We start from the raw sequence: 19,025 nt of genomic DNA on the forward strand, positions 1-19,025 counted from the left end.
TTGAAGTTCCTGAGAAGGTTTGGTCTGGAAAAGATGTCTCTTATTCTCACCTGAGAGTGTTTGGGTGCAAAGCCTTTGCACACGTATCCAAGGAGCTGAGACTGAAGCTCGATGTCAAGTCAACTCCATGTATCTTTGTTGGATATGGAGATGAAGAATTCGGATACAAATTATGGGATCCAGTGACAAAGAGAATTGTCAGAAGTAGGGACGTTGTGTTCCATGAAAACCAGCATATAGGAACTGAAGCTTCCTTGATGTCAGTAGAGCTTAGTTCCTATACACATCCTGCACCATTACAGTTCGCCACAGATAATGAGGATATGCAGGATCGAGATCCAGAAGCAGAAGAAGAAGCTCAGGGTGTTGAGCAGGGGGAGCAAGAACCCTCTCCACCAGCAGCTGGTGTACCACTACAAGGGTTAGATGGTGATGAACCTCATTTGGTTGATGAAGCTCAACCAAGAAGTTCGGCAAGAGGCCGCCTATTGATTCCGTCGATGAGATATCCGGAATCAGACTATATTCTGCTTACTGATGAGGGGGAGCCGGAGAGCTTCCAGGAAGTTCAAACTCATGCTGATAGAAGCCTATGGGTGCAGGCAATGCAAGAAGAGATGAGTTCTTTGCAGAAAAATCAGACCTATGAGTTGGTAAAACTTCCTGAAGGAAAGAAAGCCCTAAAGAGCAAATGGGTGTTCAAGCTGAAGAAAGATGGCCAAGGAAAGCTGATAAAGCACAAGGCCAGATTGGTTGTCAAAGGATTCCAACAGAAGAAGGGAATCGACTTTGACGAGATATTTTCCCCGATGGTGAAAATGATGTCAATCCGAGTCATACTCGGATTGGTAGCCAGCTTGAATTTGGAACTCGAACAGATGGATGTGAAGACAGCCTTTCTCCATGGAGATTTGGAGGAGGAAATCTATATGGAGCAACCAGAAGGGTTTGAAGCTCCAGGGAAAGATCACTTAGTCTGCAAGCTAAAGAAGAGTCTCTATGGCCTCAAGCAAGCGCCGAGACAATGGTACAAGAAGTTCGACTCATTCATGATGAGTCATGGTTACAAGAGACTTGTTGCAGATCAGTGTGTCTATGTTCGAAGGTTCCAGGATGCCAAGTTTGTCATACTCCTTCTTTATGTTGATGATATGTTAATCGTTGGTGAGGATAGGTCCAAGATTAACAAACTAAAGAAGGAACTATCCAAGTCCTTTGACATGAAGGACTTAGGCCCAGCACAGCAACTTTTGGGCATGAAGATTGTTCGTGATAGGAATGTCAAAAGGGTGTGGCTATCACAACAAAAATATGTTGAACGGGTCATCAGACGTTTCAACATGGGAGATGCTAAGCCAGTCAATACTCCACTTGCTAACCACTTCAAGTTGAGCAAGAGCTCGTGTCCTTCTTCAAAGAAAGAGATTGAAGAAATGAAAGTAATTCCCTACTCTTCAGCAGTAGGAAGCCTGATGTATGCAATGGTCTGTACCAGACCAGATATTGCTCATGCTGTAGGCATGGTGAGCAGATTCCTTTCAAATCCAGGAAAGGATCATTGGGAAGCAGTCAAGTGGATTCTCAGGTACCTAAAAGGTACATCTAAGATGTGCTTGTGTTTTGGGGGAGCTAAACCAGTTCTGGAAGGCTATACAGATTCAGATATGGCAGGAGATCTAGATAGCAGGAAATCTACTTCGGGATTTCTCTTCACTTTTGCAGGAGGAGCTGTCTCTTGGCAGTCCAAATTGCAGAAGTGTGTTGCTTTATCTACAACTGAGGCAGAGTACATTGCCGCAGCAGAAGCTGGAAAAGAAATGTTGTGGATGAAGCGTTTTCTCCAAGAACTAGGGGTTAGTCAAGAAGACTACACGGTACATTGTGATAGTCAAAGTGCTCTAGATTTGAGCAAGAATTCAATGTACCACTCCCGCACCAAGCATATTGATATCCGCTATCATTGGATACGCGAAGCGATGGAACAAAAGCTATTGAAGCTTGTGAAGATCCATACGAAAGAGAATCCAGCGGACATGCTGACGAAGGTGGTTACAAGTGAGAAGCTTGAGCTATGTAGAGACATAGCTGGGATGGATAGCATCTAAGTAAGTGGGCATGGAGGGGGAGAATTGTTGAAGTCCCTGCCCCAAGCAAGCAGTCAACAATGACTGCTTGCTTCTCAACCTCCAGCGTCCAGCGCCCAGCGCCTAGTGCCCAACTGTCTATTGAATGCATATTAAATGCATTCACACGGTAATGCTTCGCTTATAAATTGAAGCTCCATGCGAGAGCTTCTGATACACCCAAGAAGAGAAAAGAGAGAGAGCCTGGAGAGCTCTGAGAGAAAAGAAGAGAGTTGAGTTGAGTGGAGTGTGATCCTCCTCCTCTGTAATATTTTCTTGTGTACCACTATTTAATAGTGAAGCTCTTTTCTGTGGATGTAGGCAGTTGCCGAACCACGTTAAATTCTTGGTGTCACTGAGTGCGTAGAGTGTACTCTCTTATTATCGCTTTTATCCCTTCCGCTGTGTTGATTTCCCCAACAATTGGCCAGATGCTACAGTGGAATTGATCCTTGAAAATTCATCTTTCAGCAATCTTTTGAACGAAAAGGACCACGAAGGGAACACTCCTCTCCATCACCAATATTCCTGCTGTTTCGAGTACGGGAAGAAGAATCTCATGGATGACCCCAAAGTAGATAAGATGGCCTTCAACAAAAATAACCATAATGCTTATCAAGTCACTTTAACTAGTGGAAAGTTTTCGGAAATAGAGGTAACGTCCCAATCGATCTGTTCTCTTTCATCCCACCAAAATGGAACACTAATTAATTAGTTACACGTTTATTGGTTTTTTTCCTTGGAAAATGTAGAAGTGGCAAAGTTCATGCTTTCATTTGTTTTTGTTGGTCCTGAAATTGAGGTTTAGGATGTCTAACATGTTCTCTGGGTAGAACTAGATTGACCTGGTCATTGCCCAATAAGCATGCAGTGCGACTGATTCAAGCCTAATGTGGGTTTACAACCCATGATTGTGATTTCACTGCTGCTCTCGGCACTCTCCCCCGATCGAAGCTGTCAAATACCTTTTGTTTCATAAATTTTGCAGAGACTTCAAAAACTATATATTTCATAAAGAAAAAATGCTAGTATTATTTCTATATCTTGATAATTACGACTTTGTTTATCACAAGCTAAGTGGAAAATACTATTACTCACATTATTCAATACATTACAAATTTGATAGCCGAAGGAAATTTGGTTTAAATCGCGTCTTCCGGGAAGGGTATCCTTCGAGGAACCAAAGTTGATAGAAGATCTGAAAAAAGACTTGAAGAAGAAGTCTCAGGCGAGGATGAAAGTGTATTTGGAGAAAGCGGCCGAAGCACACTTGGTAGTGGCTACCCTCATCACAACCGTGACCTTTGCAGCAGCTATAACCATGCTTGGTGGTGTTTTTGGTACTGGAGGTGACCCACATTATGAAGGCTCTGCATTTTTGTGGAGAAAGGTTGTTTTTAAAGCGTTCATTATCACCGGTGCCATATCCTTGGTACTATCTAGTTCTGCTGTTGTTATTCATCTACTCATGCCACTTTTGTTCAGATATTATGATCAATCTGATGAAACTCGCTATGCTTTTCTCAACCTGGCCTTCTGGTTTATTTTGATGGCCATGGGAGCAATGATGCTGGCATTTATCACAGGTGCATATGTTGTATTAGCACATTCCTTAGATGTTGTCATTACCACTTGTGTTATTGGGTCATTCTTCTTCCTAATCCTCTCTTGTATATGTGGAATCTATAAGAAGCATCTAGGTTTAGGTAGATATATATCTATGAAGTACAAGATACTTAAAAGATGCATTAAAAGTTGGCCAAGACCATTTCGTGCAGTGTAAGGTGGACGGTTTCATCAATATCGGGAAGTCCCCTATTTTGGTTTAAGGTCTCAAATGGATTAATAAACTTCATATTCTAATGCCTTTTTTTTTGGAAAGTTTGATTTTAATTTTGAATTCTTTTAGATTTTTTACCTTTCAAAGACTTTTTATGCTTTTATTACTTTTTAACATATGGCTTGTCCTGTACGAGTAGATATAATACATGGCAATTTCTTGATAGATCACATGTAACTTCCTTTCTTACCCAAACAAGTTACTAGCACATTTCGTAGAACATTCACCAATTATCCCAAAGGAAAGCAAGCATTCCCAAAACACTTATTTTATGTTGCAATACTAAAAGATACAGCAAATTAGTACCAAAATCATTCTTAAAAAAACACTGATTTCCAAATAATGAAGCCTAAGTTGTTTACAAATGTTCACATGGGCCGAGAATTTGGTCCAAGGAAAAACCAAAAGAAGAGGGAAGGCAAATATTCAAAGTTATAAAACAGGGTTATATTTGGTAACGAAAAGCTTAAGAAAACAACCAAACAGAGCAGCTTTCAAAATTATCTTTCAAGTCCATCTTGAGTATTGTGGAGTCTGGTCCACACCGCTCAAGCAGAGTCTCTAGCCGCTCGAGCGAAGACAAGTCAGAGAGTTCACTCGAGACAGCTCGACAGATCGCTCGAGCAAGGCAAGTCAAAGAGTTCACTCGAGATAGCTCGACAGACTGCTCGAGCAAGGCAAGTTAGAGAGTTCACTCGACAAACCACTCGAGTGGAGGGAAGTCAGAGAGTTCGCTTGGAGAGCCGCTTGATACATGGCTCGAGCTATTGCGGAGAAAAAGTTGGCTCGACACGCCGCTCGAGCAAACATCATTATTTCTGAATTCATTAGTATTTCCGCCGCATGAAGTATAAATATTATTTTGTTTTGACTTGTGACTATACAAAGTGAATAGTAGTCATCCCACACTATTATATTGTGATTCCTCAAGAAATAAAATCCTCTGCACCTCCCGTGGACGTTGGCAATTTGCCGAACCACGTAATAAATTACTGTGTCGTGTGTGATTGCTTGTTCTTTCGTGTTTACTTTTACTTAATTATCATCTGTTTTTCACAACAATTGGTATCAAGAGCCAAGGTTTGGGTTTGAGGAAAAACGATGGCTGGAGAGGAAGTGAAGGTATCGAAGATCGAGAAGTTCGATGGCACAGATTATGGATACTAGAGGATGTAGATAGAGGATTACCTCTATAGGAAGAGACTTCATCTTCCATTATTGGGGAAGAAGCCGGACAACATGTCAGTTGCTAATTGGAACCTGTTGGATCGACAGGTTCTGGGGGTTATTCGGCTAACCCTATCGAGATCCGTTGCACATAACAACATCAAGGAGAAGACGACTGCGGATCTCATAGCGACTTTGTCAAGTATGTATGAAAAGCCATCAGCAAATAACAAGGTACATTGGATGAAAAAGTTATTCAATTTACAGATGGCAGATGGCAGATGGTACATCTGTTGCACAACATCTGAATGATTTTAATACTATCACAAATCAATTGTCCTCTATTAAAATTGAATTTGATGATGAGATACGTGCACTGATAATATTGGCATCGCTGCCAAATAGTTGGGAAGCCATGAAAATGGCTGTTAGTAATTCTACCGGTAAGTCAAAGTTGAAATATGATGATATTCACGATTTAATTTTTGGCTGAGGAGGTGCGCATGAGAGATTCAGACAAGACCACGGGTTCGAGTTTAGCACTGAATGTTGACTCTCGGGGGAGAGCACAAGACAATAACTCAAATAGAAACAGATCAAAATCAAAGAACAGGGGCAAGAGCAAGTCAAGGCCTGGTCAGCAAGCAACTTGCTAGAATTGTGGCACAGCTGGCCACATAAAGAAGAATTGCAGAAATCCCGAAAAGACCGAGAATGATAGTGCTAATTTGGTAACTGAAAAAGTATAGGATGCACTATTGCTTGCAATTCATAGTCCAGTTGATGACTGGATATTTGATTTAGGGGCTTCCTTTCATACGTCTTCCCATCGAGAGATAATACAGAACTATCTTGCAGGTGATTTTGGGAAGTACCTGGCTGATGAAGAGGCTTTGAACGTAGTAGGGATGAGAGACATTGCCATTGCACTCCCTAGCAAGAACAAATGGACCTTGCAGAAGGTTAGACACATTCCTGAGTTGAAAAATAATCTCATTTCTGTTGGGTAGGATGATGATTGTGGCCATTCAGTAGTGTTGTCAGATAGCACCTGGAAGGTCACCATAGGGGCATTGGTATTGGCTCGGGGTAAGAAAATCGGTACACTCTATATGACTACTGGTTCGAATAAATACTATTGCTATTACCATTGCAGAGAGCACAACAGATTTGTGGCATTGTAGGCTTGGCCATATGAGTCAGAAGGGCAAGCTACCAGTACTGATTTTTGGCTAGAGGCAAGCTACCAGAACTGAAGTTAGTTGATTTCAGTATGTGTGAGAGTTGCATTATGGGGAAACAGAAGAAGGTCAGTTTCTTGAAGAGTGGCAGAACACTGAAGATAGGAAAACTGGACATTGTGCACACAGATGTGTAGGGACCTTCCCCAGTGGCATCCCTTGGAGGTTCTCGTTACTATGTTACGTTCATTGATGACCACAGCAGGAATGTATGGGTCTATTTTTTGAAGCATAAATCTAATGTATTTAATGTGTTCAAAACTTGGAAGGCCATGGTTGAGACAGAGACAGACTTGAAACTGAAATATTTGAAGTTTGATAATGGTGGTGAGTATATTGATGGTGGGTTAAAGGAGTACAGTGCAGCTCAAGGTATTAGAATGGAGAAGACCATTCTTGGGACACCACATCAAAATGGAGTTATTGAACGCATGAACAGGACAATAAATGAGCATGCTAGAAGCATGAGGCTGCATGCTGGGCTACCACCTACTTTTTGGGCAGATGCAGTCAGCACTGCAGTCTACTTGATAAATAGATGGCCATCAGTTCTGTTGGATTGTGGATTGTGGATTGCGGATTGCCTGAGGAAGCTTGGAGCGGGAAAAAGGTCAAATTTTCTCACCTTAAAACTTTTGGTTGTCTTTCTTATGTTCTTATTAATTCTGATGCTAGGAGTAAACTTGAAGCTATGTCAAGTAATGTTATTTCATTGGCTATGGAGACGAGGCATTTGGCTATCGTTTCTGGGATGATCAAGGTCGAAAGATTATAAGAAGCATGAATGTGATTCTCAAAGAGAAGATTGTGTACAAGGACAAGTCCAGTACAGTTTCTGAAGTAGCTCCCCAGGAGTCTGAGTTTGTGAGATTGGATGACCTACCAGAGGCCACAGTGTAGTGCAGAGATGTGAGTGACGGGGTGAGTGGGTCCAGTACACCCATTCCTATTATTCCGCAGTCAGATCAAGAGTCGTCCACTCCTACAGTTGCAGCTCGCAGGTTAGTTGGGACTATTCATCCTCCATAGTGTTTCTCACCTACTTTGAATTATATTCTGTTGACAGATGGTGGAGAATCGCAGAGTTACTAAGAAACCTTACAAGATGAAAATTCTAGCAAGTGAAAGTTGGCCATAAAGAATGAGATGGATTCCTTGTTAGGGAATCAGACATGAGAGTTGACAAAACTTCCATTAGGGAAGAAAGCATTACACAACAAATGGGTGTACTAGGTGAAGACTGAGCATGATGGCAGTAAGAGGTACAAGGCCAGACTTGTTGTAAAGGCTTTTAACAGAAACAGAGTATTGATTACTCTGAGATCTTTTCTCTTTTGGTAAATATCACAACCATCAGGTTAGTATTGACTATGGTTGCTACTGAGATTTATTTATTTAACAATTAGATGTGAAGACAGATTTTCTTCATGGAGACCTTGAAGAAGACATCTACATGTATCAACCTGAGGGGTTTATAATACAGAGAAATGAAGGTTCAGTTTGCAGACTGAAGAAGAACTTGTATGGCCTGAAGCAAGCTCCTAGACAGTGGTACAAGAAATTTGACAATTTTATGTGCAGTGCTGGGTATATCAGATGTCAAGCAGATCACTGTTGCTATGTCAGGAAATTTGAAAATTCTTACATTATTTTGTTGCTATATGTGGATGACATGCTTATTGCAGGGGCTAGTACTAATGATATGAATAATCTGAAGAAGCAGATGTCAGAGTACTTTGCAATGAAGGATTTGGGAGCTACAAAGAACATCATTGGCATAAGAATTGTCAGAGACAGAGTCAGAGGCACGTTGAGACTCTCACAGGCTAAGTATGTGAAAAAGGTACTCAACAGGTTCAATATGGACAAGGCCAAGTCAGTTGACACACCCTTGGACAATCACTTCAGACTCATCAAGGATCAATTACCAAAGTCAGAAGAGGAACAAGACTACATGAGTAAGGTTTCTTATGCCTTAGTTATTGATTCACTTATGTATGCTATGGTTTGCACTAGACCAAATATTGCCCATGCAGTATGAGTTGTGAGTAGATACATGAGTAACTCGGAAAAACAACATTGGGAAGCAGTGAAGTGGATTCTGATGTACCTAAAAGGCTCTTCAGTAACGTGCTTGTGTTTCTCAGGAAAAGGCTTAGAGGTGCAGGACTATGTTAATGTCGATTTAGCTGGATATATTGATAGCAGAAAGAGTACCACAAGGTTTGTTTATGCTCTGGGTGATACTGCAATTTCATGGGGTTCCAATCTACAGAAGACTGTTTCTTTATCTATTACAGAAGCTGAGTATATTGCAGTTTCAGAAACTGCAAAGGAGATGGTTTGGCTACAGGGCTTCTTGGAGGAATTGGGTAAAAAGAATCAGAAGGGCACTCTCTGCAGCGACAATCAAAGTGTCATATTCCTTGCCAAGAACCCAGCATTTCATGCCAGAACTAATCACATTCAGATTAGCTATCACTTTATACGATCATTGTTAGATGATGGACAGTTGTTACTTGAGAAAATTTGTGGAAGTAAGACTTACTGATATGTTGACAAAGGGTGTTACACTTGAGAAACTGAAGTTGTGCTCAACTTCAGTTGGTCTTCTAGCATGAAGACAGGGGTAATGAGTTGCAGAGGTAGAAGATATCATGTTTGAAGCAGAGGGCGATACTGTAGGTGTACCAGTCTCCAAGTGAGAGAATTGTTGAGTATTGTGGAGTCTGGTCCATACCGCCCCACACTATTGTATTGTGATTTTTCAAGAAATAAAAATCATCTGCAGCTCCCGTGGACGTAGGCAGTTTGTCGAATCACATAAATTATTGTGCCATGTGTGATTGCTTGTTCTTTCATGTTTACTTTTATTTTATTATCATCGTTTTTTCACAACAATCCACCAAGCAGCTTCATCATGTAAAATGTAAATCATGAAATCAAGTACTCGTGTGTCCGATTTGTTTGATTTGTTTGTTTGTTGCAATTGAAAAGATGTTATAATTATTATTATTACTGACCAGCTAGCACATCCACATTTAATATGTACAAGCATTGATCCCAAAAATGAAAGAATTTTTGCTAGTCTTCTTTTTCTTTCAAATCTTTATTTTATATTTCACAATGGAATAATTTAAAATATATTGTAATTTAAATTAATTCTATTTCGCTTTAGTAAAAAACTAATATGGACTTTACACCCATCCACCTTCAACATAATTCACTCACCTACCTAGGGACTTAACCAATTCAAAGGATCATAATCAAAGACTTTTTATTATTATTATTATTTAAGAGTAATGTTATATACTATATATATTCTTATCGGACTTTCATTTTATTGTGTAAATGTGATATATTTCATTACTTTTTTTATCATCTTTTTTGTTTAAAAAATAATGACTAATGGTGGAATTAATGATGGTGTAGTATATAGGATTTCCTTTGTTAATATGTACCTATATATTTATTATTTGCAGATCAGCACTGTCACTTTTTATTTTAAATTTTGTTATTCTAGTCATGACTATTAATGTGGCATGTTTTAAATGATTTTATATGTCTATAATTAAAATGGTTATCTACTTCAAAAATGCCACATCAACAACTATAACTTAGACCACTAAATTAAAAAATGAAGAACAACATTTCTTTAAGTTATTACTGTTATTCGTTTAAATTCTCATAAGGATAAGGGAAAGGAAACAGAAATAAGACTAAAAACAAAACTCAGTCTAATATAATTAGTCTTCTTTCTTCTCAACATCCAACAATAGTCTTCTTTCTTCTTTCTTCTCAACATCCAAAAACGCGCCTCGGCAGCCGCTTGGAGCTTTTTCCTTTTCTGTTGTTGTAGTTGTTTTCTTTTGTATTTTAGTGTCCCGTAAAAAAAAAAAAAATTCCAAAAATTTTGTCCCTTCAGATCTTGGTTCGAATGGTGTGATCCCCCCTATCCGCTTAAGCGGTGTATGGGGTTGGTGCACCCTACTTCGCGTAGTCGGAGTATGGGTTTTGTCACCTGGTTACTGTTTACTCTTTTGGGGACAGAGATATGCACGACGGATCTCTTAGACTTAGGTCTTTAGAGTTCTGTCGTCTGGGCTAGACTATGTCAGCCACGAAAGTGTGCTGAGGAGTTATTAACGTTTGTAACTGACTTGTTTAAGTCAAAGTTGTATGTCCTCTATTAATGAAATGTGATCTCTTATTATCAAAAAAAAAAAAAGAAGAAAGGACAAGAAATTAAGAGTCTACATCATTGAAATAATCCATTTAGTTATCTTTTCTTTTAATAATACATGTTGCATAGCTTCAAGAGAAGCCTAATTGAGTTACAAAGTAGCTAGGGGACACTCTAAAACCCCTCTTGCTTACCCATAAGAGCACATTTAATTTTAGAGAGAGAGAGAGAGAGGGGAGGTACAAAATAATGTGAAATGAAAGAGAGAATGTATGCTTGTGATTCATGATGCGTTCGCGCGAGACAAAAATTAAAAAGAAAGCATCAGTCGGCATGCTAATGCTAAAGCAAAGCAAAGCCATCCTACATCCTCTTGGACCATGCATCCAGAAACAAATCCGGATCAGATGATCAATGTTTCCCTACCAGTAGTAGTTTAATTATTTCAAAGGCTAAGTTATTTCATATAAAAACAAAAACAAATTATTGTCTTCCATTTGGACTATGCATCCAGCAACAAAATGATAACATATTTAGGTTCAACGATGACAAATAAAGTAAAAGCAACACAATAAAAAACACGACGCACAATATAGGTGGTTCGGCAAATTGCATACGTCCATAGAGCTGCAGAAATCTAATTAACCTAAGTAGATTACAATCACTCAATTTCAACTTACACTCTTTAAGGCTTTTTACTTTCTCACACAATATGCACTCATTAGATAATTGTTCTCTCTCAAAATATGCTTGAGGCTGTCCAACACAAGTCTAATATGACATGTATATAGTGAGTGGCACTGAAAACCCTAATTTGGCAAAATTGCGTACTTCACTCGAGCGGCGGGTCGAGCGCACCTCGAGCAAACAACCAAATGAACATTGGCTCGAGCGTAATGTCGAGCGAGGGTCGAGCGAAACACCAAATGAACATTGGCTCGAGCGGAGTGTCGAGCTATGGTCGAGCGAACACTAAGGTTTGTGTCTCGCTCGAGCTGAGGGTCGAGCGGGACTCTTAGACTTGATCTTCGCTCGAGTGGTATGTCGAGCGACGTCAAGCCGACTTTCGCTCGATCCAACTGTCGAGCCGACTTTCAGTAAATACTTTTTTAACTCCAAAACCAGTCTTCACATATACCCCAACAGGAAAAACTCCCGAGAAAAGAAGAATATTGTAACACCCCATATTTTAGTGTATTTTTTAATTGAAAGATTATTTGTTATTAATTTAAAAATTTATTCTCTTGTTTTAAAATTGTTGGATTTTTAGTGGGTTTATTTTTTATGATTTTGATTTTGTGAAATTTATTTTTGAAGTGCTTTCTTTAAATTAATTATTGTTATGTGTTTAAATTTCTTCTCGAATTAAATTAACTTGTTGTTAGGTTTAATTATTTATTTTCATTTTAATCACTGCGTTTGAATTATTTTATGTCACTTGCTGTTTTAAAACCGTTTCCGTTGAATCATTTTTGTGACCCAAGATGTGAGGATTGTACCTCATTTCTTTCCCTACATTTTTCTCTTTCCTCTTTTGCTTTTCTTCCATTTTTTTTTCTTCTCCCCTGGTTTCTCTTCCCGCGCGGACGTCTCTCTCTCTCTCTCTCTCTCTCTCTCTCTCTCTCTCTCTCTCGCCGTGCAACCGTTCCTCACCCAGCCCGCCGCCGTCGCGCCGCCGTGCGCGACACCGCTCACCCCATCGTGCTCCCCACCGGCCGGCGACCTCACCCCTTCAATTTCAGCCCTCATCGCGCTGCCGTTAGCCTCCACACACCACACCAAGCCGCGGCACTCCTTGTGCCGCTGCGCCGCCGTCGCGCCACCTCCGGCCACCATCTTCTCACCACATCATCCTCGACCTCTTGCCAACCCATTGGACCCAACCCCACCTCCGATCCGTCACCGGTGAAGCACATTCATCAACATTTCTGATTTGGATATTTTGGTCTTCTATCGCCTATTGCGCCGCCACCCACGGCCAACCACCACCACCATTAGCTTCACCGACATCCCTAAGCCCTACCCTATCAATCTCGGGTCTTCGTTTGCACCCGTTCAAAAGTGGGTTTTTGAGACCCACGGCCACAGTGCATTTGGCACTGTTTTGTTGCTACGTTACCGCTTCTAGCACCTCCGTGATCTTTCAAAAATTATATTATAGCATTGTAAGTATTTTTCTCGAAGAACTTTTGAGATTTAAATGTATTTTTGCGCTAATTTATATTTACTGTGAATTTGTTGTTTGTGCCGGACTGAGTCCGAGGAGTAAAGGGGTCGGTTGGATTGGATGATGGAGTTGTTTGTGTGATTGGTTTATGCTATGAAATTTGTTGGCTGTTTCGGATTTAAATATTGGTGTTTTGAGTTTGACGTTGGTCATAGTGGATATTGGTGATGTTTTTAGGAAGTGGTGATATATTTTGGGATTATGAGGGTTTTAAGTTTTGAGAAATTAAGATAGATTATTTTAGAAGCTTAGGCTTAAATATGGAAATCCGTGATTGATTGAAAACTTACGAAAATTTTGTGATTATTTTTATAGGTGACGATTTATAGTCGACTCGACATTTTTGAGGAAATTTCTGAAAAGCTAAGTTGCCTAGGTAAGCGGGGTTCATATACTAGTTTTGCATAAATGAAATAAAATGAGGCTGACTTGGAAAATAAAGGTGTTTGTTTTTGGAAAGAAATTATCTGAAAACAACCTCAGATGTTTATTCTGCATATGCATAAATTCAATATAAGATAAAGTGTTTTCTGTCATGACTGGTGTAGACATGAACTAGTTTTGTGCACTTTATTTCTGAACTATGTAAAAGAGCGAATAAGGAATTCTAAAAGTTTTGTTATGAACAAATGAGAATGTTTTGTTTATGTTTATCTCGAACATGTGAAATGATCTGAAGCTTTTCAGTGTTTTGTTTTGATGTGATGTGTCATCTGAAAACATTGGCATGAAGTTCTGATTCTGTATATGATTGTAATCGGATTTTCGATGAAATCCGTTCTGTTTCTGTTAAGGCTCAGCCACTGGTATAATGGTGGTTTATAACCCTACCACGGGGGTGAAACATGGTATACGGCCCAGCCACGGGTATAATGGTGGTTTATAACCCTACCACGGGGGTGAAACATGGAAAATGGCCCAGCCACGGGTATAATGGTGGTTTATAACCCTACCCGGGGTGAAACATGGAAAATGGCCCAGCCACGGGTATAATGGTGGTTTATAACCCTACCACGGGAGTTAAACATGGTATTGTCCCGATGTGATATTAAACGATGATAAGATTATAATGTTTCAGTTTAGAAATGCCAACGGATTCTCTTTTTGGAATAAGTATATTTTTCTGAAAAATTTCGCTCTAATGTTTTTGTACAAGTTTTGTTTCTGAATTCTGAAAGTAAATGTTTTGTTCGGCTCATCAAATGTTATAAATGCTCATGTTTACATGCTAGTATATGCTCTCTGCTTGCTGAGTTGTTGATAACTCACCCCGTTAATCTTCATAATATTTCAGATGACATCGATGGCTCAGCTGAAGATCAGTATTAGAGTCTATGGAGAAGATTAGCATTGATTTATTGTTGGGAATCTCATAATATTAGTGTTGGTGTTGGAGGTTAATTATCTTTCTTAAGTTTGCTTCAATGGATTTAGACGGTTTATGGAAACTATGTTAATGTTTTATTATTTCTAGTTGTTATTTGAGATATGAAGAAGAGTTGATTTTACTTGGGTTATTGGATTGAATATTGGATAAATGAGTTTATTTGATTTATTTAATTGAAGTATTTACGTTCGATTTGAGGTTTGAAAAATGGATATATTCTTGAATTTGGAAGTACTCTAGTCTTATTAGAGCTGATTATCAAGTTTTATGAGTTAACTCTCCGGACCTCAGGGTCGGGGCGTTACAAATGTATTGTAACTTCCAAGAAGTTTCTTGAAAAGCCAAATATATAAGTCAATGCCGTGAATGCTCTTGAAGCTGTCTCCCAACGCACCAATCTTGGCTTCAAGAGAAAGGTCTTCCTCCACAACCGACTCCAAGCAGCTAGTTATAAGGTACTACTACTCCACTGGCTTTACGATCGCTCTTGTTCTTTTACCCACTATCTCGAACACAGTTCTTGTGAAGGTAGCGGCAGAAATTAAGTACTGTGTATGACTATTGCATACAAGGTTGCAATGAAATTACCAACTTGGCAGCAAGGTTGTTATTTTTCATTCAAATAAATTACTTAAAAGGCAGACCAAAATTGCTGTATGACTACTGCATATATACTTGCATCATTTTCCAGTCAAATATTGTTGCATGCTAACATTGATCATTTCCAGTCAGTTGCTGCATAATTCCAAGTAGATGGGCTATAAGCTTTCTTCCAATTCCAAGAGTTTGAAATAAAATGGCGTTTTGCAAATGCATGGGGGCAAAGATTTATAATGGTTTGTGGTTTTGAGTTTGAATTAAGAAGATACCAAATCATATATTTTAAGTTCTTTTATAAAAAAAGAGTCTTCGTGGTGTTCGGCTTATAAGCTAGGGGTGTTCAACCGGATCCGGATCCGGATTCGAGTGCTAAAATCCGGGCAGTTATCCGTGTGGATTAATCTGGATTTTAATCCGGGTGAATAATTGGATTCAATCTGGATATCTAGATTGTAACTGGATGTCCGGATTTAATCCGGGTTATAAACAGATAATCCGATTTTAATTTTTTATTTTTTTTAAAAAAGACTTTAAAACTTAAAAAAATGTTTTTATAGCACTTGTTTTTTTTTTTTTAATTCTAATATGCTTAAATTGCCCAGATTTTTTTAAAAAAATAATTTAAACACTTTTTAAAAGATTTTTTATAAAAAAAATAAATTAACAAACAAAATAAATAAAAATGTAAAATAAATAATATTGTTTTTACATCACAATGCAAAGCATAAATTTACAAAAAATAAAATAAATAATAATACATCACAACTAATTAACTAAAACATAAATTTACAAAGAACAAAAGAAATAATAATACATCACAACTAATTAAACTAAAACATAAATCTACAAAGAAAAAAATAATAATAATGCATCACAACTAATTAAACTAAAACATAAATTTACAAAGATCAAAATGCATTAGTCTTCACATCTTGAATCTGGAATAGGGGAAATAATTGGTTTCTTTCACCTTGATCAGGTGATGCCATTTTGGAAAATTTTCTACTAGACTGAGTCTCCATAAGCTGCCAACAACATCAATTACAACAGATAAATAAAAACTATAATGATTAGAAACAAGAAGTCAATCAGCAGCAATGGTAAGGAACACAAATATTCTAAAATGAGTGTCTATAACTTCAACCAGCATAACCATTTTCACTACTAAATGCATACAGATTGCAACCCCACACATTTTGGGTGAATCGATCTGTCTGAATCAAATGTTCAGGATTCTGCTTTATTATATGATATACCAGCATTAACTATTACAATTATTCATGCAACACAATCCCAACACCACCTAATAATCACCTAATAATCCCAACACAATCCAGACTTGTAGAAATCCTCTGTAAGGTGCCAAGCCAATACCAGGTGCCACCATGACAACATGAAGTACAAACAATTTGGAGCTAGTAAAACCAACAATTTAAGTAACAAAACAAGAATGGAAAGAAGTCTATTGTCCACTTTTTTAAGGCTTGAACACAAATAGTACAACTTGCCTTTTTTCATTTCATATAAACCAAAAAAAGAGAAGGAAAAATAATATAACCAAACAAATAGAGTATTACATAAAACAATGATTAAAACTAAATCCCTAAAACTACCTTCCACCAACACTACCACTAAAACTACCTTCCATCTGTATTAAACATAAGAAAAAAAAAAGAAATATAATAAAAATCAAACCAACAGCTAACGTGATAGCCAAAAGAATTATTGTGCATGGGTTAGGGTGTGAAGCTCCAAAACTGATAACTTGGATAAAAATAAATAAATACAAAACTGGAAAGACTTGCTAAGGGTGATAAGCTTTGGGTGCTAAGGGAGAAGACACATGGGATATGATTCTAGCAGTTTTCATTTTATGTGTTGAAAATATGTTTAACTTGGTTGTTGCAGGGATATGATTCAATTCCAGCAGAGGTTCCTGACCCAAAAGCCAAAAGGGTTAGTTTAGCTTAAGAAGCCATAGCATAAGCAAGGCCATGTGTATGAATTGCTGCTTGGCTTTAATAATGTTGACAAAACTGGGCACCTTTTGGATCTTAGTTTGCAATCCAAAAGGTAGCTTTATTTTAATTTATTCTCCTTGTTTCCATTTTTTTTTTTATGTTGACTGCTGCTATTTTGTGACATGATACCTTTAAAAAGCATTAAAACTAATATTAAAGAAGATGAAAACATCTCACAATTCTTTTCCATTATGATAAAATTGTTCATTTTGATTTGATGGAAAATTAAGAACCCCAATTATATAGGGAAACGGAAGACTCCTTGGATTGATAATCCAGGTATTTTGAAGCATACATAGTTATTTTTATTCATAAATTTCAGCCTGAAGAAACTGCAATTGAAGTAGTTTCCTTTTATCACATCCATAATATGTATTTGATTAATGTTTTACTCTTTTTTAACATATATTCTTGACGGTATCATTCTTGGAGCAGATACAAGAACCATTGAAGGACCCATAATAATTGATAAGAACTGTGAAAATATTCAATATATGGCACTAAACATATATTGTTGTGGAGCAGGAACTGCTGCCGATACAAGGACTGTAATAGGTATTTGTTAGGTCTGAATTTAATGTGATGATGTTCATGCATAAAACAGTGATTAAAACTAAATCCCATGTAAAAAATAGAGCTATGGAAAAATAATATAAACCAAACAAACAGAGTATTACATAAAACAGTGATTAAAACTAAATCTCATGTGAAAAATAGAGCAAAGGAAAAAATCCACTAATAAGGTATCGAAATAAGCTTACAGAGCAAAGGAAAAATAATATAAACCAAACAAATCTGAGCTTTTCTGAGAAAAATCCCTAAGTACAAAGAAAGGTACCTTAAGAGCTTAGAGAGAGAGCCTTCGATGGTAGCCTCCGCATGTCTCACCCAGATGCGCAAAGCACTTCGAAGTTTCTTTTTCCATGTTTCGATGATGTCGAAAGACTTGAGAGAGAACATAGCCTTGAGAGAGAAGGCCAGAAGGGATTGGAGAAGATGAGAAAGTTGCAAACCCTAAGCGAGAGAGAAGGCGTATTCGAGACCGAGAGAGCAAACCCTAAGCGATTCGACAATTTGGACTAAAGACAAGAAAGGGGCGGTTTTTTTCATTTTAAAGGATCCAGTTACGGATAACCGGGTCACATAACCGGATCTGTAACTGGATCCGGAATCTTTTTAACCGTCCGGGTGTAATCCGGGCAGATAACTGCCCGGATGCACTGGATTTTTAGGTTTCGGACCAGATCAGGAAAAAAATCGGACCGTCCGTAGTCCATGCCATCAACACTCTTCAAGCTGAATCCCTATACCTCACAGTGGTTAATCATAAATACCTTTAGATGGTGATCTCAACTTTTTTCATTTAATTATTATAATTTTTTTAAATTTTTATATAAAATATAATAAAAAATTAAACTTATTTAAATTCTAAAATAATAATAATATTAAAAAGTAATATTATAATAATATTCTATTCAACTTTAAACATCTTAACTTATCTCATCTCAACTACTATGTAAACGACACCTTAAACTTAATTTTAGATTTTATCATTTTAATTTATACTTTTTTTTTGATAAAATTTTATACTTGATTTTATACGTCAATAACTTAAATAATAACAGCTTGAAATATATTATATAACATTTGCAATTAAGAATAAAAAAAATATAAGATGAAAAAACAATATTTTTGACATAATTTCTTCATAATTATTGACTTGAAAAGTAATTTTACACCAGACTCATGATTGCCCAACATATGTAGGCTAATTAATGGGATTAGGTTTGGATAAACCTTTGCTTTAAGCTAGCTAGCTAGCTAGCTTCCATTATATATATATATATATATATATATATATATATAAGTATATATCACAGCTCTCCCAATTTGTAAAGTGAATCTTCTAATGGCAACGAAGCCTAAGAGAGAATCTTGTGGGTGAACAGCGAAGAGAAAACCCTAACTCACGTATCCCGCCGCCACCCCCACCCACCTTCAATCGGAGAGTGACACCGCACCTCCATCACAGACGAGGCCGACGGGCGCCGGCATCCTCACTGAGGTTTGTCCGGCATCAATCCTCCCCGACGAACTGGCTCCTTCACGTTTCTTCTTTGTTAGAGGTGTTAAAATGTCGACGTGCACTTTGACACCGACACAGACTTGAACGACAAACCCCGGTGACTCTGTTGTGGGGCCTCCAAAGTTGGTCTTTCTTGGTGACTGGGAGTTT

The 19,025-nt window shown here is 38.0% G+C and overlaps 1 protein-coding gene across 1 annotated transcript; it reads left to right on the forward strand.

Moving 5' to 3' along the window:
- Positions 1 to 2,164: 2,164 nt before the first annotated feature.
- Positions 2,165 to 3,984, forward strand: LOC121236642. Its single transcript, XM_041133079.1, has 3 exons — positions 2,165 to 2,253; positions 2,595 to 2,778; positions 3,250 to 3,984. Exons 1-3 carry the CDS (start codon positions 2,165 to 2,167, stop codon positions 3,904 to 3,906), a joined length of 930 nt encoding a protein of 309 aa, XP_040989013.1. The 3' UTR covers positions 3,907 to 3,984.
- The last annotated feature ends 15,041 nt before the right edge of the window (positions 3,985 to 19,025 follow it).

Source organism: Juglans microcarpa x Juglans regia, chromosome 6S, assembly GCF_004785595.1.
Source record: "Juglans microcarpa x Juglans regia isolate MS1-56 chromosome 6S, Jm3101_v1.0, whole genome shotgun sequence".
In the NCBI taxonomy this organism is placed as follows: domain Eukaryota; kingdom Viridiplantae; phylum Streptophyta; class Magnoliopsida; order Fagales; family Juglandaceae; genus Juglans; species Juglans microcarpa x Juglans regia.